General features: G+C 42.6%; 1 protein-coding gene across 1 annotated transcript; it reads right to left on the reverse strand.

Moving 5' to 3' along the window:
• Positions 1-1,006: 1,006 nt before the first annotated feature.
• Positions 1,007-23,216, reverse strand: LOC112225728 (C1q-related factor-like). The gene is made up of 2 exons (XM_042307564.1): positions 22,129-23,216; positions 1,007-2,640 (listed from the first exon to the last, which is right to left on the reverse strand). Exons 1-2 carry the CDS (start codon positions 22,729-22,731, stop codon positions 2,461-2,463), a joined length of 783 nt encoding a protein of 260 aa, XP_042163498.1. The 5' UTR covers positions 22,732-23,216; the 3' UTR covers positions 1,007-2,460.
• Between the last annotated feature and the right edge of the window lie 4,159 nt (positions 23,217-27,375).

The raw sequence follows: 27,375 nt of genomic DNA on the forward strand, positions 1-27,375 counted from the left end.
TATCTGGTGCTCGGTTGGAAGAGCATGGCGCTTGCAATGCCAAGATTGTGGGTTTGATTCACAGGGATCACCTATATGTTAAATGTATGCATGGATTATTATATACATTTTTGTAAAAGTTTAAACGATACTGAACAAAAATATGAATGCAACATGTAAAGTGTTGGTCCCATGATTCATGAGCTGAAATAAAAGATCCCAAAAATGTTCCATTCACACAAAAAGCTTATTTCTCTAAAATGTTGTGCACACATTTGTTTACATCCCTGTTAGTGAGCATTTCTCCTTTGACAAGATAATCCATCCGTCTGACAGGTGTGTCATATCAAGAAGCTAATTAAACAGCATGATCATTACACAGGTGCACCTTGTGCAGGAGACAAATACAACTCTACAATGTGCAGTTTTGTCACAGAACACAATGCTACAGATGTCTCAAGTTTTGAGGGAGTGTGCAATTGACTGCAGTAATGTCCACCAGAGCTGTTGCCAGATAATTGAATGTTAATTTCTCTACCATAAGCCGCCTCCATTGTTGTTTTAGAGAATTTGGCAGTACATCCAACCGGCCTCACAACCATGCTGTCTGCACTCTAAATAGTTCAACACAATAAGAGTATTTGGGGTAAAATAATTATCTTGAGACGAGTGACTCCAAAAATCCCATTTATTATTTAAATGTATTCAACAATTCAAAAAGATAAAATTAGATAGACAAACATAGCATAGATTTCATTTACAAGCTGTTTGTTCTTCTCATCATCTCTACAGAGGCTCCCCTCCCTACATAATGCAATCTCATTGTCTGCTGAGTAAAATATCTGTCATTGGCTGTAGCACAGAATAACAGAAAAACAACAATGTAGCAATGGCACGGCGCATGCTCTGATGCAAACACTCAAATACACCAACACACACAGTCACACACACACACACACACACACACACACACACACACACACACACACACACACACACACACACACACACACACACACACACACACAGTCACACACACAAACACACACAGTCACACACACACACACACACATGCACGCACACACTCCCACACACACTCCAACACACACAAACACTCCGGCACAAAACACAATGCTAAGAAGCCAAGTCCCTCACTCACCCAATCAACTTCATTCTAAAGCAAGCTGTCAGTCTGCCATGTTGAGTAAATATTACCATAATGCTTGTATGTATCAGTGAATATGCAGCTAATGACATCCAGTGAAGCCTCAGACACTGAAACCGAAAATCTGCCTCGCCATTAAAACTTCCCATCTCTCTCCCTCTCTCTCTTCTCTCTCTCTCTCTCTCTCTCTCTCTCTCTCTCTCCCTCCTTCTTGCTCTGCTTGATATTGTTTACTTCACCACCGCAGAGTGCTCGAGGACGAAGCTGAAGTAATGGACACTGTTGTTTTATGAAATAGGTTACCTCCGAATCGGAATATGTGGCTTCATTGAATGATTCTGGTGGTGAAGGATATCTACATAACTAGAACATCTAATATTCATTTGAGTCTATTCTCAACCCACTTTGGCCCTGTATAGACAAATTGGATAAGGGTATAGAGACGGGACAAGGGTCAAGGATAGAGACTCTAGATATGTTGGATGGGACGAGGGAAAATGTCATGTTTTATCTGTATAACTTGCATGAATAACATTCAGCCACAAACCAGGTCTGTGTTCCCACAGCTGACATCACACATAAACAAACACCATGTGATAGACAGGTGTAAAGTGCAAAAAATCATTATTAGAATCATCTTCAGAAACCATAATGGCACTTTTTCATTACCGTTTCTCAACTGAAGGCTTCGGAAATCACAATCAACATCTCACAAAACCGTTCTCTCAAAATCAAGTTTTTTTTTTAGGGATAAACAAGGGATAAACTTATTTTTAATATCCTCTTTTGTGTAAATATACGATGCAGTAGTATTTTTCACAAAAGTAAAATACTGATATTCTAAGGAAAAGCACACAACCACAAGATAGGACAATTTCAGTCAACAGAGTCCATATAGCCAACCGTTATGGAGAGAAGATGATGAGGCCGGATCCACTTGGCGTTAGTTGGTTTATTTTCCAGTTTGAGGAGGAGAAATATTCAGAAAGCGAGGAGCAACTGACAGGATAGAATTCTGATGAGGAGGGCACCTCTCTCTACCAAGCTTCACCCCCCCACTACTCCCTCCCCTATCATCGTGTTCTCCCTCCCTCCCTCACAGCACGGCAGACAGGCAGGAAGGCCGAGCTGAGCTTGGAGAACCTTGATTTGGGGCTGATGTGTTTTATAAACAGAGGTTGGTGTGACGATGGAGAGAACCAGGAAACTAGAAAGCATTCTGGCTTTTAACCCCCTCCTTCCCTCATTAGAACTCTTTCTCTCAATCTCTTACTTTCTTGTCTTCCGCTCTGTCTGGACGTGGCACCTGGGTGGGTTCAGTCGGCGTAGAGGATGAACCCAGAGAAGGTGCTGTATTTGTTGTTGTTACCGCCGTGAGCCTTGCCCCCGTCCAGCTTGATGTAGACCTCGTCCCCTGCGTCTAGGTGGAGGATGACGCTATTGGAGGCGTAGTCATAGTTCTGGTCAGCGTCCTGGGCGATGGCGCTGGCTCGCACCTGGAACAGAGAGGAGAGGAAAGAGAGGATGTGCTGGTTAGAGAAACGTACTGCACTCATTTGATAATCTGAAATGGAAGTCATTTCTGTTGCCATGCTTTGATTTTGCCTTGTTCACAAAAACAACAAGTGACGGGTCAGGAGCCTTCTGGCGCATCACACACCACAACATGATTTTAATTAGACTGTCATTGGTTCGTCATTGAACGTTCCGCCATGAATTGAAGGCAGTGGGCTGGGGTGTTGGGTCAGATGGTTGTTGTCTCTGCTCAAAGCAGGTGCTCAGTGTTCTCCACCTGAGTAGACATTCTAAGAAACCCAACAACGGGTCTCACTCTCCTCGTGACCTGGTTCTATTATACACTTAGAAATATAAAAGTACCAGCTAGAAGTTTAAAAGCTTTTACTGCAGTGGGCGAAATCAGGGTAGTCTTGGTAGTCTTGGTAGTCTTACATTTAAAGTTTGCATCCCAATATTACACATGATAGACGTCACAGAAGACTGAAATACAACAAAACCTTTTGATGTAGAAATAACGGATTTTCTGCAGTTTGTTTTCTATGTAATGTTTCTCAATTATGAGAAATATGAATAGCATTCCACCCATGAGGCCACTAGGTAGTTTGACTGCAGGAAAGGGCTACAGGGTAATTTGGTTGTCCCCATAGGAGAACCCTTTGTTGGTTCCAGGTAGAACCCATTTGGTTCCCCCTCTGTAGAAAGGGTTCTACATGGAACCCAACTTGCTTCTACCTGGAACCCTTTTTTTCTGAGTGTAGAGGGAACTACTGAGGAGTTACAGTGAAATACATCAAGGACACCCACCTCACATCAACTTATAAGAAAGTGAAAAATAAATCCTTATTCTTTAATGAATGAGAGAATACTGTGAAAGTAAGATATGGTGTACGTGTGATTTAATGAATACATTACTGTAACACTACCACAGCAATTGCATTTATGTTGGCCGTAGCCTATGTGGCGAGTATGGTATTGCCAGGCTGCTTGGCAGTCTGAGCGTTTTGGAGCTGGATCTCCCTGACCTCTGGTCCTGGCTAATTAAGCTTCCATCTGAAACGTTAACCACTCTCCTGGGAAAACAGCGTGGGCTGTAGTGAGATACGAGTGCCCTGACAGTAATAAGTGTGTGTGTGTGTGTGTGTGTGTGTGTGTGTGTGTGTGTGTGTGTGTGTGTGTGTGTGTGTGTGTGTGTGTGTGTGTGTGTGTGTGTGTGTGTGTGTGTGTGTGTGTGTGTGTGAGAGACATAAATAAATAGTTTTCAAAGCTAACCATTGACCATTCATGTAGAGTTTTACAAAAAAGAAACTGAAGTGCGGCAGTATTGCACTGCACTGAGACATCACCAGTACACAAGCACAGAAAGATAAGGGCCTAAATAAATAGCATCAGCACCATACATTTTGGAAGACCAAAGCATCTGAGATATACATTTAGTTGCCATAAACCCGGATATTGTCTGTAGCTAAGGATCTTTTATAATCTGCCCAATGAAGAACACAGCTGTCATAAACTCAATCAAACTACTCTTTTTCCCGTGCATTTCTTCTCTAAAAAGCTTCTGGATCTGAATCTAAAGTATGGGCAGGGTCCCAGATCTGGTGTGCCGCCCGGCAGCCTGGCTGAGCAGGTGGCAGGGATAAGATGGGACAATTAATTGGCCCGTTTAACCAGGGGCCACACACAATGGATTTATTGACACATCTGAGGGCCAAGGGGCTGGCACAGACCTCCTGCAACAACACACTGATGGGTTTAACCCTGTAGACCTGTCAGTGATTGTCTGTGTGCCAGGGTTAGGGGAGAGCGGGAGATCAGAGGGATGGGTGGAGGAGTAGAGAGAGACGGTGGGAGACTTGCTGTCTAATGAATCTATGTATTTCACTTCCCTCCCTCTACTACTGCTGTAATTATGAGGGTCCCGTGTGGCTCAGTTGGTAGAGCTTGGTGCTTGCAACGCCAGGGCTGTGGGTTTGATTCCCATGGGGACCAATACGGTATCTACTGAATGTTGTTCTGGATAAGAGTGTCAGATAAAATGTCTTTGTTTGTTTTATCTTTTCCAAGTCGTGAGAGCAGATCGTTAACTATATGCATTATGTCCTGTAATGTCAGTCTTTAAATGTTTTACTAGAAGGTAGCCTATATAAAGATAAATAATGAATTATTTGACATGACTGCCATTTTAATTGGAGAAACATAATATGCACGTTGTGAAAATGCAATGAAAGCTAATTCAATGGAAGCAAAGGGAACTCATGCCGAATACCTGTGATAGGTTGTGAGTCACTACAAGCAAGAGGCAGGGACATTGAAGCAGTCTATTCAAATTAAATCAAATAACAGCGTTTGAGTCAGTCCCTAGTCAGTGCGGAACAAAGTGTTTTGAGAGATACATGTATTGGTTTGACACACTGTGTTTAAAAACCTGTCTAAGCTACGCTATGGTGTGAGTGACAATGCATGATCAATAGATCACAAAATTGACTGAAAACGTCCCGTCATCACGAGCATAACGACATCCGTCAGAGAAAGTATTAATGAGTCCTCTAAAGGCTTTAAGAAATCAACCAATATGAAAAAAACATGGTCATATTTTTGTCCCCATTAAAGCTGGGAAAACTTTTGTCCAGTATTCCAAAGGAGGTCTATGAAAGTCTTTAGAAGCTGTGAAAGACTAGTACTGCGTGAGAGAGAAATGGAAAGCTTCTCAAAGGGCATGCGAAGAAGAGTTGAGAATACCTCAACTTCCTCAACTACCTCTGTAACGATTGTTGTCGGGAGAAGGAGAAGAGGACCAAAGTGCAGCGTGGTACGTATTTGTCATCCGTTTAATAAAGATGAATACTGGAACAAAAACGACAAACGAACAGTTCTGCAAGGTGCAACAAAAAACACTAAACAGAAAACAACTACCCACAAATCATAGTGGGAAAACAGGCTGCCTAAGTATGGTTCCCAATCAGAGAACAAGGATCGACAGCTGCCTCTGATTGGGAACCATACCAGGCCAAAAACAGAAATACAAAACCTAGAACAAAAACATGGAATGCCCACCCCCAACTCACCCCCTGACCAAACTAAAACAGAGACCTAAAAAAGGAACTAAGGTCAGGACGTGACAACCTCGTTACCCTGTCCATTGACTCGGTACTGGTACTCCTTGTATATAGCCTCCTTATTGTTATTTTATTGTGTTACTATTTCCTTTCTAACTCTACATAACTCTGAATGGGCTTGGGAGTAAGCATTTCACGGTAAAGTCTACACCTGTTATATTTGGCGCATGTGACCAATAAAATGTGATTGGATTTTTAGAAGAATGCCATCTGCAAGATCATTTTAAACATCGATAGGGCACACATCCACTGCTAACACCTCACGTGCCTGTCATCTCTTCTCTTTAGCAGGTCTTGTGACAGACGGAAAAGCTTAACTTCTTCACCGTGGAGACAATACGATAACACACTATTTCACATGGAGCAGCATTTTATCCACTGATATCAGTGCCTCATCGCTTTCATCACATTCAGGCATCTTGGAAGCCTTGCCAGTCCTTTGGAATCAGCCTACTTCTTTGACAGCTGGGTATGAAGCACCCTGCTGACCCTCAGACAGTCACGATAATGAGAATCTGAGAAATCTCACAGTGATTTCATGAAGCCTTCTCCTTAGTGTATCTCCCTCTTGTCTGTTCCACTCTTCTCACAACAGAGGAAGAAAGTAATTGTGGCTGTTGAGACACATCATGCCAGACGCCTTAGATTATCCTCAGCCAGAATAAGAGGAATGTTCAGTAACAGTTATCTGTAGCTAAGAAATTCCAGCTTGCATGGAGATCTTTGCCATATCTGAGAGTACTTTCAAGGTCAAGTACTCTGGGTAATGCTATGAAGGTCTATGCCAAACAGTTATGCTGAGGCCAGCCTTAAAGTTTTATTTATGGCACATTGTACTATACACATCTTTGAGTCTTTTTTTTTCATTGTTTACCTTCCTGATTAAATCTCGCAAGGCTCATATCGATGTGCAAACAAAGCCTCTATCCTGATCTGTAGCAGCAGTCGTCCAGTTTATATTAATATGAGATGATTCGCCCTGAGCACACAAAGTCAACACGCTCTTATTAGAAGGTTGCTGCTTTGTGCCGGATGGGGGAGGCGGACAGGGGCTTGGCTGGATCTGTCTATGGGGATTTTGATGAAACGTCTTCAAATATTTCTCTTATTGCCTTCAGATTGAACTCTGGGACCTCTGATGTCAGAGGTGTGTGATATGACTCGCTTCAACTCCTTCTGTTAGAAAGTAAAGGAAGTCAACTTGCCAAGGACTATCCTGAAGCTATTAGAAATCCGATGCATTTGTTCTCGGCAACGGTTGATCACAAAGAATCTGACCACGCTGTAGTCGTATTACATTATTGAGATTGAAGCTGTCATTCATTGCTCAATTCATTGTTCATTCTCTATGTCTTTCACTCAGTCGCTGTTGTACACAACGACAGAGAAGCCACATCATTCACCCTCACACTGTACTCGGAACAACTCACAAGCTGGAAGCGCAAGCCATAGGTTAGACTTTGGAATGCGAGAGAGAAAGAGAGTGAAAGAGAGGGAAAGAGAGGGAAAGAGAGGGAAAGAGAGAGAAAGAGAGGGAAAGAGAGGGAAAGAGAGGGAAAGAGAGAGAAGGGGGGAGTGAGCAAAAGAAGCAGCGAGATGGAAAGGGAGAACAAAACGGCAACTGGCAGAGCATGGCCTCAAAATAGAATACGACGTGGAACTTTTGACACAACAAATCAAAGCATAAGCGCCCAGGCCAGCCTAGCCTACCGCAGCGAATGCAAATGGCTCCAGAGTCGTCTGACGTTGTCTCGTCTCCCCCCAGCCGTAGCTGCTGAAGCATGTTAGCATCCGTCACATTGTCGCTGTGATGCCTCTGATTGAATAATGCTCTGCATGGTACTGGAACACTAGAGAGAGATGGGAGCTGAGGGCTGAGGCTGGGCTGCTTCAGCCTAATAGATAATGCCCCCCCCCCCCACAGACTCCACAGTGAATACCACTCCACTTGGCTCCTCTCGCATTCTGAAAACATTTGAATATGAATGTGGAGTTTATCAATAATGACAGCACTCGTACCTATAATAGGCCTCTGAGATGAAGGGACGACAGCTTTTTGCATATTCACTGTCCTCTGCTAAAGCTGATTAGTCCTACAGAGTTGGGAATCATGCTGAGTTGCGATGGCATTTTGCATTGTCCTATAGCTAACAGCTGAAATGTCTGGTGTTGTGTTGTTGTCTCTATTGCCAATACAAAAGATCCAAACAACCCATTGAAATATTGTACTGGAATAGTACCTTGTTGGCTAAGCTGTTTGCTGGTGTCAGTAACAGTCCCTTTCTTGGACACTCTTGGACACTGATCTGTTCTCTCCAGTTGGAGTGACAAGGACATGTCTGGATGGAGGACAGCTTCTGACGTTTCTCTGGCAGGGACTTGTTGACTCACCGTTAAGCTTCCATTCTTTAAACTTCGCTCGCCTCTTTCTAAATCCAAGTGTACCGCCACCTAATTGGGTTTGAACACCCAACCGTGAGCCGCATGCCTGATGGCAGCTTAGCCACCTTGTCACAACCCTGTCACATCTCCTAACCCACACCACCAACACACACTCACGCACACAAATCTCCCTAGTCAAAAGACCATTGCCCAACAGATTTTTGGTGTCAGATGTTGTTCTGAGCAAGGTTGTCATGGTGTCAAAAAACTTCCATTCCTCTTTTGTGTTATTGGTGTATTTGTGGTAGGAACCTGATTAAATACATGATGAGTTGTTGAGAGAAGGAGATGGTACGGGAGAGCCACCATCTGTCAAGGAGAAGGAGAGTAAGGCTTTGTGCATTAATCACCGCATCTGTTCTGTTTGTACCTTCGGGGCCTTTTTTCCTGGTAACGTGAATTCCTTTCTTCGCATGCACCTCTCCACAGTTTATACAATTGTTTATATAATGCCAAGTGTCCCTCCCACTGGGTGTCAAGTCAAATCAAAGCCTGTCATCATGGAAATGCATTATGCATTACAGTTCTGTGTCCTATCGGTTAGTAACAACAACCACTCGGGAGGATAATGACATGACAAAACACAGAGGCGATGGATGGGGCAACAGTGATAACGATGGGGCTGTAAAATCCTCTGGCTTGTTGTGATGCTGATGTATTGGCACAGACTTATCACTGGGAAAGGGGAGGAGGAGGAGAGGAGAAACAGAGAGAGGCAGAGGGGAAGCATCAACTCTGACCTGCGTGTGGCCCAGCCACCCTTGTCTGTTGGTGACTCACTCTTGTCAGTCAGATACTGTGAGAAATGCTCAACTTTCAGCACTGCTCAGTCTCAATCCCCACTCACTCCCTGCATCTTGGTACCACAGTGTTTTTAGGGTAGAATCTGGCGACACATTGAACCCTTGCACAACATAAGGCAAGTTTATTTTAGTCGCTATGAATTTTTTAAAAACAGTTATTGTTTGAAATGCACCACAAAGTATTGTGGGATATTGAGAGGAGCGTTTTGCAGTGTGAGAAACCTCCCTAACGAGGCACAGCTTAGGCAGAAAGTGCTAATAGTCTTGAAGGAGAGGCAGGTTCAGACGTTTTGCTGCCGAATGCATTTTTCATGAAGTGTCCTATTCATCATTTCTGGCTGGATGGATTGTTTATATCTCACTGTTGATATCTCCCATATTCATATTTAGAGGGGAGAGCCACCTTGTTAGGCACATGCAGTAACTTAGCCATCTGAGTGTGAGTCACTTTGGAGCCATTGACATGAGGGTTCCCTGTGCTGTGAGAGAGGGGGTTGGGGGTTATCAGAATGGATTGAATTGGGTGATGGCGAGATGTCAGGGCTTACAGAGAGATGTTTATATAAGGACAGGCCCATGGGTGCTTTCCCGTCCCCCGTATGTGCTCTCATTATAATGAAGGAGCCTTGTGAGTCAACACCAAATGTCATGCAGGAGTCAGTCATCTCCAGATGGAAACCCAGAGGCTATTTTAGACCATACGCTCCTGTGTTTCAAGGTATGGGGATGTTACAGAACTTATTCATAAACTATTCAATCGGAGATGACAGTGGAGATGAAGTCCTAGCGAGGTCTGGCCGCTGCTCTTCTATTTAGAGGGACAAGACCGCAGTGAGGCTGAAGAAGAGATGGCGTTGGAGAGAAGTAGTAGTATGGCGATTGTGTTTGCTTTCCGGTGGGAAACTTTTACGATAAGTGATAGATTTTCTTCCGTTGGTTGGCGATGACAGCCGGGTGTCATCTTGACATTTCCAATGTGTGTGGTATTTCTTAACAACATGGGCAAATCTTCATTTAATAGTCCTACCGCACCTAATTAGACCGCTTCTAATGTTCCACTCGGCAGAATGTCAAATCCGATGTCCAATTACACAGCAAATCAAGGCCAGAGGGCCGCCTCTGCTACCCCTCCAGCTGATTATAGAGTGGGGTCATAGACTACATGCCGGGTCTGTCAGAGTGGGAACGGGTTACACACACGCAGGCACATGCATGAATGCACGCACACAGACAGAAACACACGCACGCACATGATGGGATCGATACCAAGGGCCTAGGGCAGCTCGCTTTTCCCTACCCCAGACACCTCCGTCTACTCTAGACAGAGGCTCTCTGTTCCTGACGACATACAGAGATGAACAGCGGCCCCTCAGTCTCAGTGCTATAAAACCCAAACCTATCCCAAAGATACTAGCAACACATATTAGCAACTAATTTAGTTTATAAGTGTGTATATAAGTAGCTTATAAGGCCTTAATGAGGTCTTATTAGCCATATATTAGGCCTTAATGAAGTATTTTCTAATTCAAACATTATAAGTCATGTATTACTGGACAATCCTTAATAACATCATTATTAGCAATGATAAAGGCATATTAACATTTAATAAAGAGCAAGTAACACAAGAAACAGACTCTTAATAAGCTGTCTTAATGTTGAACTGGTAAGGGGATTGTACCTCAATCTGTGTCCCCTATTTTAACTATCCATAAATGACCTCATTGGACAGAAAGGGGCACAACTCCGTTCATATATGCCATACAGCAGATATATATGTCAATGTCGAGACTGTTCTGAAATAATAGATGCTACAAAGTAAATGAATGCAATGCATAATTGTGTATTTTAATACCAAACATTTTGTGAATTGAATCATTTGATAATTACGGGAAAAAGCAGATTTTTTTTCCCACCAAATTTTCAAACAGGTTTCATTAATCAAGACAGACACTAATATAACATGCCAGATTCGGATCCAGATGGTTCATGTTTGTTCAATTTGCTGTGTATAGATTGCCATGCTAAACACACTGCATGGGTCACACCTGGATACACAGCAATAGGCTAAACAGTCTTGTGTTGATGTGCACCAGAGCATCAGAAACCCCCAGAGACATGAAGAAGGAACCACTGAGATGCATGTTGATAAGTTGGGAAATGACACGCAGGTAACAGCTTTATTCACACAGTATTGTATTTCCAACAGCCCTCTAGGGGGAAATACAAAGACATTTTCTAAATGTTGCTTTGGATAATACTTTTTACACACATAATAGTGTTGGATCTGTGACATCCACTTGTATTGATTATATCTTCACTAATGCTGCAGAGCTTTGATGCAATGTTGTATCCGTTCCCATTGGCTGCAGTGACCATAACATTGTGGCAATAACAAAGCCAAAGTGCCCAAGGTTGGGCCTAAAGTAATTTAGATATGACATTTTTTATAATACATTTTTGTTCATTTATTTAGTATTTTTCACACCAAATACAAACATACAAATACGAACAACAACTTACAGACAACGACTACATCTCATCTGCCCAGACCCACATGCTCACACCCCCTTCCCTAGTGCCTGAATGATTGTTTGCCTTAAATTGCACCAATTTGTTCTCCTCGACCATTCTATTTCAATATTTCAATAATAAATCATTCGATTTTTCCATTATGTTAATTGACAGATTAATTTCCACGTTTTTTGTATCCGTTTTTTCAAGATGAGTGATGAGAATCGTCCAGCCCATTGGGTGTCTCAATACTTTTGACAGACAACTTTTTATCTCGCCCATAACTTATGGACTTTATAGCATTCCCAGAGATTATTGAGTCATTGTTAGTTTTACACTTAAGACATGACTCTGCCATTGTGCTGTAAAAAAAAAAATGTCTCTTCCATAATACATTCTATACGTTTGTTTATACCGGATTAAACATACATTGTCGTAAACTGTAATTTAGTTAGTTATGCTCCAACATTCCCTCCATCTTGTGCCAACATCAGTTATTTTTAAGTCTTGCTTCCAATAGTTTATATTTTCTTCTAAGAGAAGATTGTCAGTTGGATATGCTCTCTGCAAGGTTTTGCATATCTTACCTATCATATGAACATCCTTTTCTGACTAAAATAAGATTCCCTCAAGGTTGCTCTGATGGCCAAAAGATTTCATTTGAAAATCTACATTGTTCAGTCCAATATTGCTTTTTAATTCTATCATGGAAATAAATGTATTTCCTGTTACCAAGTAATTTACGGTTTCTATGCCTTTAGTTTTTAATGTGGAAGAATTTCTCAGTGAATTGTGAAAAGCTATCCAAGGATTGTTCAATAGGGTTGTGTTTTTAGGAATATTGGTTCATTTTCTTCCATATTGTTAAAGTGTTCTTACATAAAATATTGATGATCTTCAATATGCACCCATTGTTCCTCTTTAGTCCATTTAACTGTACTGTATGTAGCAAGTAAAAGCCTTGGGTAGCGAGTTAATACAACCCCCTCCTCAGACTAAGATGTAAAACTTTCCTTTTTATTCCACAAATTTTTTTTTTGCCCATATAAAGTTTATTATGACTAAGTATACTTTTTTTTAAAGAACGTCTTCAGTGGGGTAATTGGTATTACCAAAAATAAATACAAGAACTTTGGAATCCGTGTAATTTATAAGAGATCATACCAAATGTTTTCTCAGGTATCTCAGGACTCGGGTTTTTCAAGATGTGCATGAGGAAATGAATCCAGATCCAGCAATGGGAGTATTTGTAAAAGTATTCATGCCAATTGCTGACAAGCATGCACCTGTTCAGAAATGAACTGTGACAACTGTTAGAGCCCTCTGGCTTAACAAGGAATTTAAAAAGTGTACGGTTCAAATAAATTATGCAAAAGCGGTGGCAAACAAGTCAGGCTGCTCAGCTGATTGGTTGACATACTGTAAATTGAGAAATTTGGTGACTACAAAAAGAAGAAATTATATTACCAAACCAAGATAAATTACATAAAACGCAATGGAAAAATACTCTTGAGTATCTTAAATGATATCATGGCAAGAACTATTGTTGTGCATCAATAACCGCCAGGTATAGACAACCTTGATGGGACACTATTGAGAATGGTAGCAGACTGTATTGCAACCCCCATTTTCTTTATCTTGAACCAAAGCCTAAAGGAGTGTGTCTCCACAGGCATGGAAGGAAGCTAAAGTAATTCCACTGCCTAAAAACAGTAAATCACCCTTTTCTGGCTCTAACAGCCACCCAATCAGTTTGCTGCCTGTTCTTGGTAAACTGATGGGGAATATTGTGTTTGACCAAATACAATGAAATTCAACTTGTACTGTACTGACTCAGATGACAGATGATTGGTTAAAATAAATGGATAATAAATGATAGTTGGAGCTTTATTGTTAGATTTCAGTGCAGCCTTTGATGTTATTGATCATCATTTGTTATTGAAGAAACTCACTTGCTATGGCTTTATATCACTTGCCATCACATGGTTGGAGAGTTATTTATCCAATTGAACCCAGAGAGTGTTCTTCAATGGAAGCTTCTCTAACATCAGATATATAGAGTGTGGTGTCCCTCAGGACAGTTTCCTTGGGCCATTACTCTTCTCTATTTTTTCAAAATATTTGCTGCTGGTCTTATACAAAGCTAGAATGACTATGTCTGCAGATGATTCCATACTCAACATACTGTATCAGCACCCAAAGCCAGTGAGCTCACTGAAATTGTAAATAAGGAGTAACAGCATCAGAATGGGTGATTAGTAATAAACTGGTCTTAAATACATCTAAAACTAAAAGTATTGTATTTGGTTAAAAAAAAGACGTAAACCTCAACTGGAGTTGTGTATAAAGGTAGTGACCATTGAGCAGGTTGAGGAAGCTAAACTCCTAGATATAACATTAGATAGTCAATTATCATGGTCAAGTCATATTGACAAAGTTGTTGTGAAGATGGGGAGGGGTATGTCTGTTATTAACAACAATCAACTGTACTAGTTGTTCAGGCTCTGGTCATATCTTATCTTGATTACTGTCTGGTAATATGATCAAATGCAGCAAAGAAAGACCTAGAAAAGCTGCAGCTGGCACAAACAGAGCAGCGCAACTTGCCTGTAAAATATACTTTTCATGTTTTGCAACCAAATCAAACAGTTTGATGTAAAATGCTATAGAAGGGTCCAGACACCTTTCGTATGATTTCACATGTTTTTGAGAAACTTACCCCAAACACCAAATCACTTCCTCGTTCTTGTTGTGTATGGGGGCACAAAAAAACATGAACAAAGGTTAAAAAAAAAAAAAACGTCCTTTTACAAACGGCAACACTCAGTATAGTGATACAGTGTCACACCCTGACCTGAGAGATCATTTTTATGTATCTATTTTGGTTTGGTCAATGTGTGATTTGAGTGGGCATTCTATGTTCTATTTTCTATGTTTTTGTCTTTCTTTGTTTTGGCCGGGTATGGTTCTCAATCAGGGACATCGTTGTCTCTGATTGGGAATCATACTTAGGCAGCCTTCTTTCCCTGTTGTATTTGTGGGTAGTTTACTTTTGTTAGTGGCATTAAAGCCCTGTGAGCTTCACAGTTGTTTCTTCTTTGTTGTTTTGTTTGCAACATTTTTAATAAAAGGAAAATGTACGCTCACCACGCTGCACTTTGGTCCACTTCTTTCGACGGCCGTGACAGAACTACCCACCACCAAAGGACCAAGCAGCATGGCCAGGAGAGGCAGCCCCCCCAAAAAACCAAATTGGGGGAGGGGCACACGGGACGGTCGGCGGAGCCGAGGATGGAACCAGAGCCAGTCAGGGTGAAATTGGAGGGGAGCGAAGGGAGCGAAGCAGAGACAGTGAAGGAGTTGATGGGGAGATTGGAGGGGAGAGCTATGAGAGAGCTGCTGTGTTGGTGCATGAGGCACGATATTCGCCCTACGGAGCGTGTCCTCGGTTTGATGTCACCTCATTCCAGTCTTTAGTGGTTGAGGGTTGACGAGAGATGAACTGCTTCTCTTCTAGTTTTTATGAGAAATATTACCGTGATGAAAATTCCTGATTGTCTGCATAATCAAATAACATTCAGCTCAGACACCCATATGTACACCACAAGACATGTCACCAGGGGTCTCTTCACAGTCCCCAAGTCCAAAATGAATTCACTGCAAAGCACATTACTATACCGAGCCATGATCACATAGAAATCCCTTCCAACTCTAATTACTCAAGCAAATAACAAAATTACCTTAAAAAAATCTAATCTCATTGAATGGTGGGGACTGTGAGTGGACACACAAATGAAAACAAACAAACACGCACACAGAAACACACTTTGTTGCATTGTTTGTGTATCTTTGTGTTAAAAATGTGTGTGACTGTCCTATTCTATCAGTGAATAAGTGTTTTGTTACTTGTCATGTTCTGTGTCTTTTTGCGGATCCCCCGGAAGAGTAGCTGTTGTCTCTGCAAAAGCTAAAATGGGGATCCAAATAAACAAGTAAATAAACCAGTCTGTGAAGATGATCGCAGTACTTCACTCCACAGCACCGTGTGTTCAAGTGCGTTTTTGCTTTCTAAGCAAAACAATATTCCTGTAGTTAACCTCCAAGAGCCAAACTTTATGTCTCCAATAATAATCAAGACACATATTGATATTGAATTGTCAATAAAGGGATGGGCGTGAACTGTGCACTTCTGGGAGGTCACCTTGGATGGCTAGAATAGAGCAAGGAGATGTAGAGGTCAGTACACAGTGTGTGGGGGGGGCAGGTGTGTGTTTTTGCGTGTGCGCGTGCATGGTGGGAAGCAGGGAGCAGTAATTGTTGGGGAAGAGCCATATGCGCTGCTCGGAGGACGCTGGAGCTTATTAAAGAAGGAGACAGAGTGATTATTCACACAGGGCCCTCCTGAGAGAGTGACGCTCACGTCATTGCTTTTAATTAACTCTGAAACGGTTCTGCGGATTAATAAAAATATTAAGAAAGGAACCGAGGAGGAGCACAAACACATCCTGGATCTGGTTCAAGGTTCTAAACTACAATTAAACAGGCTCTTTGGCATGATATAACCTCCCTATTTTGTGTTTTTTTGTCTCCATTTGTAGTAGCGTGGCAATGGATTTGTCTTTACTGTCACTGCCTCGTCTCCCAGGGTATCTCCAACTCAGGGAATCGAGACTCTGACACATCCGTCTGAGAAGATTGGGATTGGTTGGAGATAGTTGTCAAGCGAGTAAAAGAATGTCAGAAATAAGAAGCCAGGGAGAGAGGAGAGGAGTGGAGAGGGAACTTGGAGAGCAGATGAAGTGCACCGGGCTGAAAATAGAATCGCATTTGCCTGCTTACCAAGAGCAGCTAACTCTTTGGTGTAGCTTGAAATGTGTCAAGGTGCTGGGGACAATGTTGACACTCTCCTAATGCAACCCACAGAACCAAAAGAGGGAGAGGGAAGAAGGAGAGGGAGATTTTTAAAAAAAACAGCAAGGCGTGGAGATACAGGGTGCAGAACAACTGCAGTGCTCGGGCCTGAGAACCTGCAGTTTCATGATGCACCAAGGCCAAAGGATGATAAAATACTGTCATTGTCTGCTATTCCCAGTCCTCCCCAGCCTCCTAGTCCCTACACAGCTTCTCTCGGCCTTAAATGAGCAGAGGAATGCTCCGGCCCAGACAGCACTGCTCTACGACCATCAGCCTTCCTGTGGCCACTTCATCAATGACACAGCACGAGTTACCCCACATTTATAACCATTCACAGTAACTTACACAGACAGACACACTGGGGTCTCACCTCCACACCAGACCCGCAGACAAACCCACAGACAGACCCACAAACAGACGCGCACACAGACCCACAGACAGACCCACAGGCTCACACAAGGAAAAACCTTTCTAGCAAGATTCTCTGGCTATAGTGAGTGTAAGCTACATCCCCTTCTAAGCTATTCAGAGAGAGAGAGAGAGAGAGAGAGAGAGAGAGAGAGAGAGAGAGAGAGAAATGTTTCATTAGCCAGGCAGTTACCACTTCATAAACATTACCCCAGTCTCTGGAGATGTCTGTTGCCTGTGTCTAACGTAAGTGCTTCCCCTCCCCTTAGGAACACAATGAAGCGGGAACAGAAGGTGCTTTATAGGAACATATGTTCGCCTATTATGTATCAACACTTTTACACCCCCATAAACATTATGGTGGAGTGAGACATTATATAGAGAGGAGAGGCCCTTCATGGAGACGCCACCTCCTCTCTCCTTGGGTTTGCTGGGTGAGAGGTTTGTCAGCTTGGATCGGTCAAAGGAGTTGAACTCAGGGAGCCATAGTGAGACTTGGAAAGTGACTGCAAAGAGCTGTGTCAGTAGCAAGCAAACTGTCACTTTTCTTGGTCTCTTTGATTTCTTGCCCGCCATGCTTATCATGTCGACACTCTAACACGGCAGAAATGGATTTCACTTAATTCATCACTTCTTATTCCAGTCCAGTTCAGTGATCTTATCACATTTCAATTCATATATCACCAGCACACCAAAACACAATTTTGGATGAAAATAGAAAGTAGCCTAGTCTATAAAAAGTATTGCACAAAATGTACAGTACATCAAATAGATTGTTACTGACATTTACCCCGACCTTTATGTTGAACCCCTCACATGCATTATCTTCCTACAATGTTACATTAGTATTCCATGGCTGAAGCCTCCAGGTGCCTCAGGGGTGATATGTCAAAAGCAGCCGCGGAAAATAGGCCTTCCCCACGAGGACACACTCTCAGTATCTGTCCAACAGACACAAGATCAGAAACACCACACTGAACCGCCAACAGATATGCCTCTGAAATGGTATTTATCTTTCTGAAATATTGCCCATCTCCAGAAGGGCCCGTTGCTCTGGTAACAGTGCCTTCATATCACAATGTTAGTGGATGATGGAGAGCTCTGACCTCACTGGTCACAGAGACCAGACCCAGCACTCTTTACAATTACACACTGAGTGTACAAAACATTATGGACACCTTGCTAATATAGAATCATTTGCCCTCAGAACAGCCTCAGAGTGATGCTGGCCCATGTTGACTCCAGTGCTTCCCAATGCTTTCCACAGTTGTGTCAAGTTGGCTGGATGTCCTTTGGGTGGAAGACCGTTCCTGATACACATGGGAAACTGTTGAGCGTGAAAAACCCAGCAGCGTTGCAGTTCTTGACACAAACCGGTGTGCCTGGCACCTACTACCATGCCCTGTTCAAAGGCACTTCAATAACGCCACTTTAAATAATGTGTACATATTTTGTATTACTCATCTCACATGTACATACTGTTTTTTTATACCCTGTATTGCATCTTGCTGATGCCGCTCTGTCATTGCTCATCCATATATTTATATGTATATATTCTTACTCCATTCCTTTACTTAGATTTGTGTATATTAGGTAGTTGAGGTTGAGGAATTGTTAGATTACATTTTAAATATTGCTGCACTGTCAGGAACTAGAGGCACAAACATTTCGCTACACTGGCAATAACATCTGTTAAACATGTGTATGTGACCAATAAAATTTGATTTGATTTAATACTTTATCTTTCCAATTCACCCTCTGAGTGGCACACATACACAAGCCGTGTTTCAACTGTCTCAAGGCCTAAAAATCCTTCTTTAACCCGTCTCCTCCACCCCACCTACACTGGTTGAAGTGGATTTAACAAGTAACTTCAAGGGATCATATCTTTCATCTGGATTCACCTGGTCAGTCTTTGTTGTGGAAAGAGCAGTTGTTCTTAATGATTTGTACACTCAGTGTGTCTGTGTCCTTTCTTTCCATTTCAGTCATATTTTCTCTGTAATTGTAAAAGTGAGCAATGGCCAATTCAAGTGGTTGGACAATAGAATTAACCAATTAAAACAACCCCTCTGTGACCATGGGATGGATATTTCTCTATATGAAGAGCATTGCACAACAAATGAAGACTTGATCAACATATCTGTCTCCTATCCTATATTTGACAACAATACGTTTTACATTAGATGAATAACGCTGCCAGACATACCCTAAGGCCTACGTAGATTTCAATTGAGATTGTGTTTTATAGTTGCTAGGAATCTATATGCCTTTATGAAAGAAAGTGTTCCCTATTTCTTTTCTTTTTTTAAGAATGGGGATGTTCTCTCTCTGACCTATACTGACAACAGTTGATTCTTTGGAGATCCCCATCTAAATGTAACATATAGCTGCAAGTCCACATGAGTCTTGAGTCGAAGGCAGGAGTTGCCTGCGCATGAATCGGATTGCAACCGACTGTGAATTGTGAAATAATCAATTATATTATGTGTACAAGTGTTAGGCAAAACACCCGTTAAAGCATAAAATATGACAGGGAAGCATGTGCTCAACAGAAATGGCATGATGTTGTGTTGAGCTCAACCCCCAAAACCCTAACCTCTGCGTTAGCAATAGGCCTACAAGGTAACCTTACAGAATAAGTCTACTTTAAACATGTTGAAACTGGCCAACTAAGACAGGTTGTATTCAGTCATGATGACAAATACATTTACAGTACAGTACAGTGAACTACATATTAACGTTTAATTCCATTATAAAATATCATGTAAACCTTAAGTGGTGTATCTCACTGATCATCCCTAAAGCCAACACCTCATTCGGCCGCCTTTCGTTCCAGTACTCTGCTGCCTGTGACTGGAACGAATTGCAAAAATCGCTGAAGTTGGAGACTTTTATCTCCCTCACCAACTTCAAACATCAGCTATCTGAGCAGCTAACCGATCGCTGCTGCTGTACATAGTCTATTGGTAAATAGCCCACCCATTTTCACCTACCTCATCCCCATACTGTTTTTATTTATTTACTTGCTCTTTTGCACACCAATATCTCTACCTGTACATGACCATCTGATCATTTATCACTCCAGTGTTAATCTGCAAAATTGTAATTATTCGCCTACCTCCTCATGCCTTTTGCACACATTGTATATAGACTCCCCCCTTTGTTTTCTACTGTGTTATTGACTTGTTAATTGTTTATTCCATGTGTAACTCTGTGTTGTCTGCTCACACTGCTATGCTTTATCTTGGCCAGGTCGCAGTTGCAAATGAGAACTTGTTCTCAACTGGCCTACCTGGTTAAATAAAGGTGAAATAAAAAAAATAAAAAATAAATAAAAGTGCTGTAATATCAGGGTAATAAGTCAAACAGATATACCTTGGGTTTATAATCGAATGTTCTGCAGAAACACCGGGAGCAAAAGTTTAGACCTAGAAAAATAAATAAACGTAGCCTAATTAACATTAAACAAAGTAACTCAAAAGTCTAATTAACAAAGCAATATGTTGGAGACCATGCTGCTAGGGCATTGAAAAACATTGCATGGGGCTTAATGAAAGATAATTGTGAGGATTTTAATTATACACTATAGGCTAATGGAGCTGTAATATGTCATGTAAAAGAGTGATGTGACCTTTACCCTATAGGCAAGTGGTCATGAACAAATAATAAGAGGATATTCAATCACAAAATGTTTGATGCGCGCTGAAGCTGTAGTATAATTTATGATTGCCTCGATGCATATTGCAAATGACTTGACGGTAAAAAAAATATATATATATATATTTCTCTTTCTCTTATACTCTCCTGCGCTTTAGACGTTGCCGCCTGTGCTGGACGCGAGAGGTCTCGCGTCGCACACACTCGAGGTACCTGAGAGCACCCCCAGGGCGCAATAAATCTCCAGACCCGTCAAGTGATGCGTAAAAAAAAAAAAAAAAGAAAACATCATGCAAATTATATTTATTTCAAGCGGATGTCACGCAAATATTCCCTTGTTTTATCAACCATATACAACCGAAATAATAAGCAATACTTACATTTCCCAGTCTGTGCACACTGTGACGGATAAGTAGACTAATTGTCATCCTCTTGTTTTACGCACGAGACGTTCGGATAATTGCGGTCTTGTTGAGTCTCTCCAGGAGTACAACGTTAGATTACATGTAATTAAATATGTGAACTCGACAGTTAAATGTAGCACAATGTAATTTGTGTCTGAACGCGTCACTTGCTGACTTGCTGCAGTTCACAGATGTATCGAGCACAGAGAAGCAGACCGTTCTTGGTTCACAATTCAACTTTTCGCAATAATAATGATAGCCACTGTCTGGGAATTTTTTTTAATTCTTAAAAAATCTGCGGGTGACTAAAAGCTGTATCTTCTATAGTGCGCTTTCACACCACTCCTGTGGCTCCACTTATTTAATGTACTTTCCCTGTCTAATCAATTTAGTTTACACAAGCATCAATGCGAAAGTAATACGATCCGAAATTACTGGTTAATATCTTATTTCTGAAAAGATAAATTATTTATTACAATTGCGTAAAGATCTGAGTCAATTATTAAATAGCGCTAGTCCTAACTGACAAATAGAGATGCTTCCATAAATCAGGCACATACACTTTTTTCACCTTATTTTACATTCCAAGTTAAATAAACAATTACACCAGTATTATATGGCAAACTTATCAATTTTGAAACAAGTAGAAAGTGACATGGACTTCGGGGGTAACTGTCTGTCCTTTGATTTGAGGGATGCGGGCAATGTCAGTGTGTATTTGTGTAATGAGGGGACGCGCGCCAGATTACACATCATTCTCTCTGGGCGCGTTTGGTGCCACAGCTGTGTGACCGTCATCTGCTCGCTCAGGGGGGGTCTTGGGAGCGCACGACAGATGCTTCCGCTACCCACCAGCCTTCCATTTCCTCGGGAAATAGAGCCTCTGTATTATAACGCAGTTTCAGGGCAATTTGATTGTGAAGCTCCGATTAAATTTCCACCAACCAAGTTACCACAGTGACATCAGGTGACACCCAGCGATAGAAAGAGAGAGGGGGAGGGAGAGAGAGCACAACAGAGTAGCAAGGCATAAGGTGACATATCTGTAGTTTAGAAGGAACCCGAGTCTGTAGCAGAGAAACCATTGGAGTGCTAATTAAAAAGAGCAGTAAGCAGTGAGTGGTACAATGTGTAAGATCCCTCTATGCTGAGTGACTGAGCAGTATAAGACTTGGACAAGTGAAACTTGGAGAAGCGAATTAACTCACCTGTTCGTTTTTGCAGAGGTCTGCCCACATACTGGTCCCATCCCCACCTCTCATCAGCACATGGTAGATGAAGAAGTAGGTGCCAGGGATGCTGCAGATGAACTTGCCTGAGATGCCGTCGTAGTTGTTTCCCAAGTTGGTGACCACGTCGTCAAACTTGAGGATCTCATAGCCTTCATGGGGGTTCTTAAGCCCTGCGTAAAAGGCCACCCGGGGCACTGTGCTGTAGGTGGCCGTGCTGATAGCTCCGTTCCCCCCCAACCCCAAAATCCCAGTCCTCCCTCCAGACCCTCGGTCTCCAGGGGGTCCCACTGGCCCCGGTGGCCCTGGCTCTCCAGGCGGTCCCGGGAGTCCAGGTTTACCTGGCCTGCCTTGCTTGCCCTGGGGGCCCTGCACCAGCGTGGAGGGCATGTTGCTGTTGTCGCTGAGGGCCTCGGCTTCTGCCTGGATGCCACTGGAGCTGGTGCTGCTGGCCGTTGTGCCCTTGTTCAGGTAGGGGTCACACACCATGCGGCAGGTACCCAGCATTTCAAAGTGGCTGGTGTCGGTGCCCACGGAGCTGACCAGGACGGGGATGAGGACCACCAGCACCAGGACCAGCATGACCCCGACGGCAGCCGCCACCAGGGTCTTCCTCCCGATGCTGAGTCGGGGAAGGGGCTGTGCTGCCAGCGTGGCTCTCCCTGGGGCGGAAATGGTGACTGCTGGGTGTGGGGAGCCTGCCACCGAGGAAAGGGACACAGGGATCCCAAGTAGAGTAGGAGGAGGAGCGGCGAGTGTGTGAGGGTAAGAGAGAGACCCACATACACTCACTGAAACGCCTCGCTGCTTTCACTCACACAGAGGTAGTTCCCGTACACTCTCGCTCACCAGCGTGCACACTGACGCACATAGGGAGCACACACGAGCCGACATACAGAATTTAGTCCCAAACTCTTGGCATGAAAAAGGAGAAAGAAAGAGGATGCAAAGGAAGGAACACTCAGGAGGATGAGTGTTAGAGAGAAACAAGAGGAATGGTAAGAGGACGGACAGAGAGTGAGTGTGAGAAAGAGAGACGGAGAGAGTAGTCATAGAGTCCGTGTGCGTGCGTGTGGTGTGTTTATGGTGACGGATTCTCAGGCTTGGCTTTTTATATGGCAGTAGCAGTGGAGCCCCCCCCTCCACTCATCCTCCCCTCCTCCTCCTCCCCTCTCCTCCTCCCTTCCTCTGGTTGGCGTGGTTACGAATAGGGGGAGGAGGGAGCCCCACGCTGTCCCCTCTCCCTCTCTGTCACACTCAGAATGGCTCTCATCACATTACTTTCTACCACACTACACTCCCTCTGAGCCAGTGAGGAGCCAACACACGCTCCCTCCCTCTCTCCTTCTCCCTTTCTGCTCTCTTACCCTGACTCCTCACTCCTTCCTTCCACTTTTGATGCTTTCTCTCTCTCTCTCTCTTGCTCTCTCTCTCTCGCTCTCTCTCTCGCTCTCTCTCTCTCTTGCTCTCTCTCCCGCTCTCTCTCTCTGCTATCCTCTCACTTTCCTCTCTCTCTCACTCCTCACTTCTTCCACTTTTGATACTGTTTCTCTCTCCTCTCTCTCCTTCTCTCTCTCATCAGCCTCCAGCCTCTAAAAATAAAGATGGAGCACAGGGAAAGGGAGCTGCATTTTCCTGGAGGTGCCAGGAATGTATATGCTTTCAACACTGTCTATCTGGCGTATCAACACACACACACACACACACACACACACACACACACACACACACACACACACACACACACACACACACACACACACACACACACACACACACACACACACACACACACACACACACACACACACACACACACACACACACAAGAGACTCTTGCGAACAAGTGTCACGGGACTCATCTGAAGGTGACCAGTACTGGATTAAAAAAAACAAGTGGAAGTATGAAGGTAGTTTTGTGCCCCCAAAAAAGGGGTAGGCACAAATATAGGCACAAATATCTCCTAGATTTTGGACAGACACTTCAAAACCTTGTTTCTTATGATGTATATTTTGACTGTCCTTTTTGCCATTTATGAATGTGTTATTCAATGCATTTCTATGGGCTTTAGTAGTAAAGACCAAAATCAATATTTTATCAAATCATTTTTGATATATATATTTTGTTTTATACTGTACCTAAAGGGGTCCTAAAATTCCAAATCAAATAGCTAAATGATCCATAGTATGACCATCTTAAAACAATTCCATATGTTAGCTTAGCACCCATCCCCCCTCCCCCAGCGTCTTAGACTCTAAAGAATTCAAATGTGTATGGTGTTTATTAAGAAGGCTAATGCTAAATACCAACACATGAGCCAACAGCACATACTGTGCACACTAGTAACACGAATCATTAATCTACTGTTGGGTGACGCCATCACTTCCTGGTCTTTCCTGGCAGACAGCCTCCTCCTGGGGGAGATTTTATTCAGGGAAAAAGACAGGGTTAAAGGACAATGGGGAGGTGCCATCCATGGTTAATGTGCCACTGACATTGACTCCATTTTACTGTTGCTGTAGTCCACTTTTTGCCCTCTCTCAGCGTCAATAACCGCACTTCTGCACCTCAATGCGCTGACACCGTTTCTTATTGGTATCTTTTTTTTGAGCTATTGATCTCATGGTTTTATTCAATTAAGGGTCCCCCGTTTGACGGGGGATAGATCTCTGTGCAGTGGTGATGTCATATATTTGACATTTTCATCTTTCAGAGTGATGAATGAGAAATATGGAGGGAAATGACAACATTAGAAAATAGTCAACGTGCACAGTTCTCCTCCTCTGGACCATGTCTTTGGAGAGGAGGTCAATTAAATGAGGTCTGGATTTATTTAGCATAACACGTAAGGCTGAGTGAGTCTGTGTCTTACACAAATCCACTCGGCTTTTACCGGGGATGTGCGTTAGAATTTGTCATAGCAAACAATTGAGGCTTATATCCTCGAGTGCTGTTATTCAGCATTTAATTGAAGTTGTTGTTGTTGTTGTGCCGTTGCTGTCGTGTAGGGATGAGGGCCAGGCCAGCATGGTGAAACATGATGTAAACCTCCCCCAGATGGAGGGCTTTGGCGTTGTTTGCACTAGGTTTGGACAGGGCTCTCATGGAAGATTGAGATGGATCAATGCACACCAGGACGCCTGAACATTTGTCACCACTAGGCTTGACTGGTCACCAATTAGAGCATTCCACTTCTGTCTCTTTATCATCATCAAACAGCCATTGCAGTGTTATGGCGTAACCGGTTGGCTCTCAAATTCATCTTCCAGGGTGAATCCATCCACAGACTCAACACACAACCCAGATCACTCACAAAAGACCAGGTGTGCATCTGACTCGGTCGGGCGTATATTTGACCACCGTGTGTTAAGCTTTATAATTGTCATGGAGTTTGTCCGTAGGAAGAAGCAAACAACACCTAAATTGCTTTCTGGGTTTGCTTAGTCGGATTTGTTTGTTTTAGGCACCTGCCGGCAGTACCTGCCAGTGAGTCTGTCGTCAGTGACCCAAATCTCTACATCCTTTAACCACTGAGAGATCAGTTCACACACAGAGGACAAACACAGAGGTAGAGATGCGAGAGAGATGAGAGAGAGAGGAAGACGGTCTGGAGAGAGGGAGACAGAAGGAAATGAAAGAACAGGAGAGAAGTCATTGGATGCTGTGGGAGTTGAGGCATCTCAGTGGAGTAGGTTGGCTTTGATTGGTTGGTTGGGAAGTAAGTAGGGCGGAGGGAGTAGGGCTGTTGTGGTGAGAGAAGAAAACGGAATTAAAAATGATGATTAAGCTGTTATACAATACATAGTCTACCGCATATTACGCATGGCAAAATCTTTTTTTGTTTTAAATGATTTAAGATGTCTTTGGTACATAATTGGTGTAGCCTACTGTATACTCACTTGATGAGAGATTGACTATGCAGCCTGACGCAAGGAACAGCTTTTTTGCCACTTTTTGCTACTATAGCCTATAGTCGCATCATGCAGCTCACTTATGTTCATTTTAAGGTTTGTATCATTCACAACTAAAGTTACCAAATCATTCTAAATCTAGCATACAGGACCTGTTTCAAATTATCACTTTTACTCTCATACTGTATGTGCAATCGTGCCAAAAGGGAAAAATATCCTTTCTATTTTATTCAGCTAAGTTCAATTATATTCTTCTTACTATAAAATCAAATAATATAAAATAATGGCACGGGACTTATAATATCTTGTCAGCTAAATAAACAAGCCTACATCCTATGGCATGGAGCATAAGCAGATAACGTACAGTAGGTCAACCCCTATTCTCTTCTTCTGAAATACATTTTCTTCATATCATGTTTCTTTAGACCTGACTACTAATGAATAATGGAATATTGTGATGGTGTATATTAAACTGATTCATTCCTTCTTTTTTTTTAAATGTAGATGTTCCAAAGGTGCGCAACAGTGGCTTGTATCCGTGGAGATGCTAGAGGTGTTTATGTTAATTACCGCTCAATTACCGTGAGAGCGGCAGTCTTTTGCGTGACAATGACTCGTCTGACAAAATTTTATGGCCAATGAAAATCATGTGTTTTATGGGGATTTCTTTATTGAACGGAAGGAAATGTCTCGTATTGAAGTGACAGAACATTAAGGGTTACGCAGTAATACAACTCTCTAGGACTTTGGAACAAACATTTGAAAGGTTACACCTCCTCCCCCTTGTAATACAATGAGGATAATTCACTTAGCTCCGTGTCCAAGTCTTCATTACCCTTAAAACATAGAAGTCAATCTCAATGTGACTTCCCAGGTTAAAAAGGATAAATACAATACAATTGAAAAAAACCTGACCATCCTCAAAGGGACATTGTTTCGGAAATCAGACCTGCTTGGTTTAGAAAAGATAATTAGGAAAAACATTGCGGGAGGCTCACAGCTCAGTTGAGCCTTCCCCCGATCCTATGGAGCTGTTCAGTGGAAGGGGGTGCTGAATTCCCCCCACTGCTCTGCAACTAGCACCATGTGAGAGAGAAGTTAAACCTGATATTTAACTGATGGTGGTTATAAACAAGGTTATTTAGTGAGTGAGAGGCTGATTAGTGGTTTCTAATGTTGATCAGGTGCCAATAGCCAAAATAGCGGACAAAAACAAATATCAAGGTTGAAATGGACGTTTCAGGGTTTAGACATCCGGTTTGTTTCTGTGAAAGGGGGGTTTGGAGGGGGGAGAAGAGGGTGCAGAAAGCTTTT

This window comes from Oncorhynchus tshawytscha, linkage group LG27, assembly GCF_018296145.1.
Source record: "Oncorhynchus tshawytscha isolate Ot180627B linkage group LG27, Otsh_v2.0, whole genome shotgun sequence".
Lineage (NCBI taxonomy): Eukaryota > Metazoa > Chordata > Actinopteri > Salmoniformes > Salmonidae > Oncorhynchus > Oncorhynchus tshawytscha.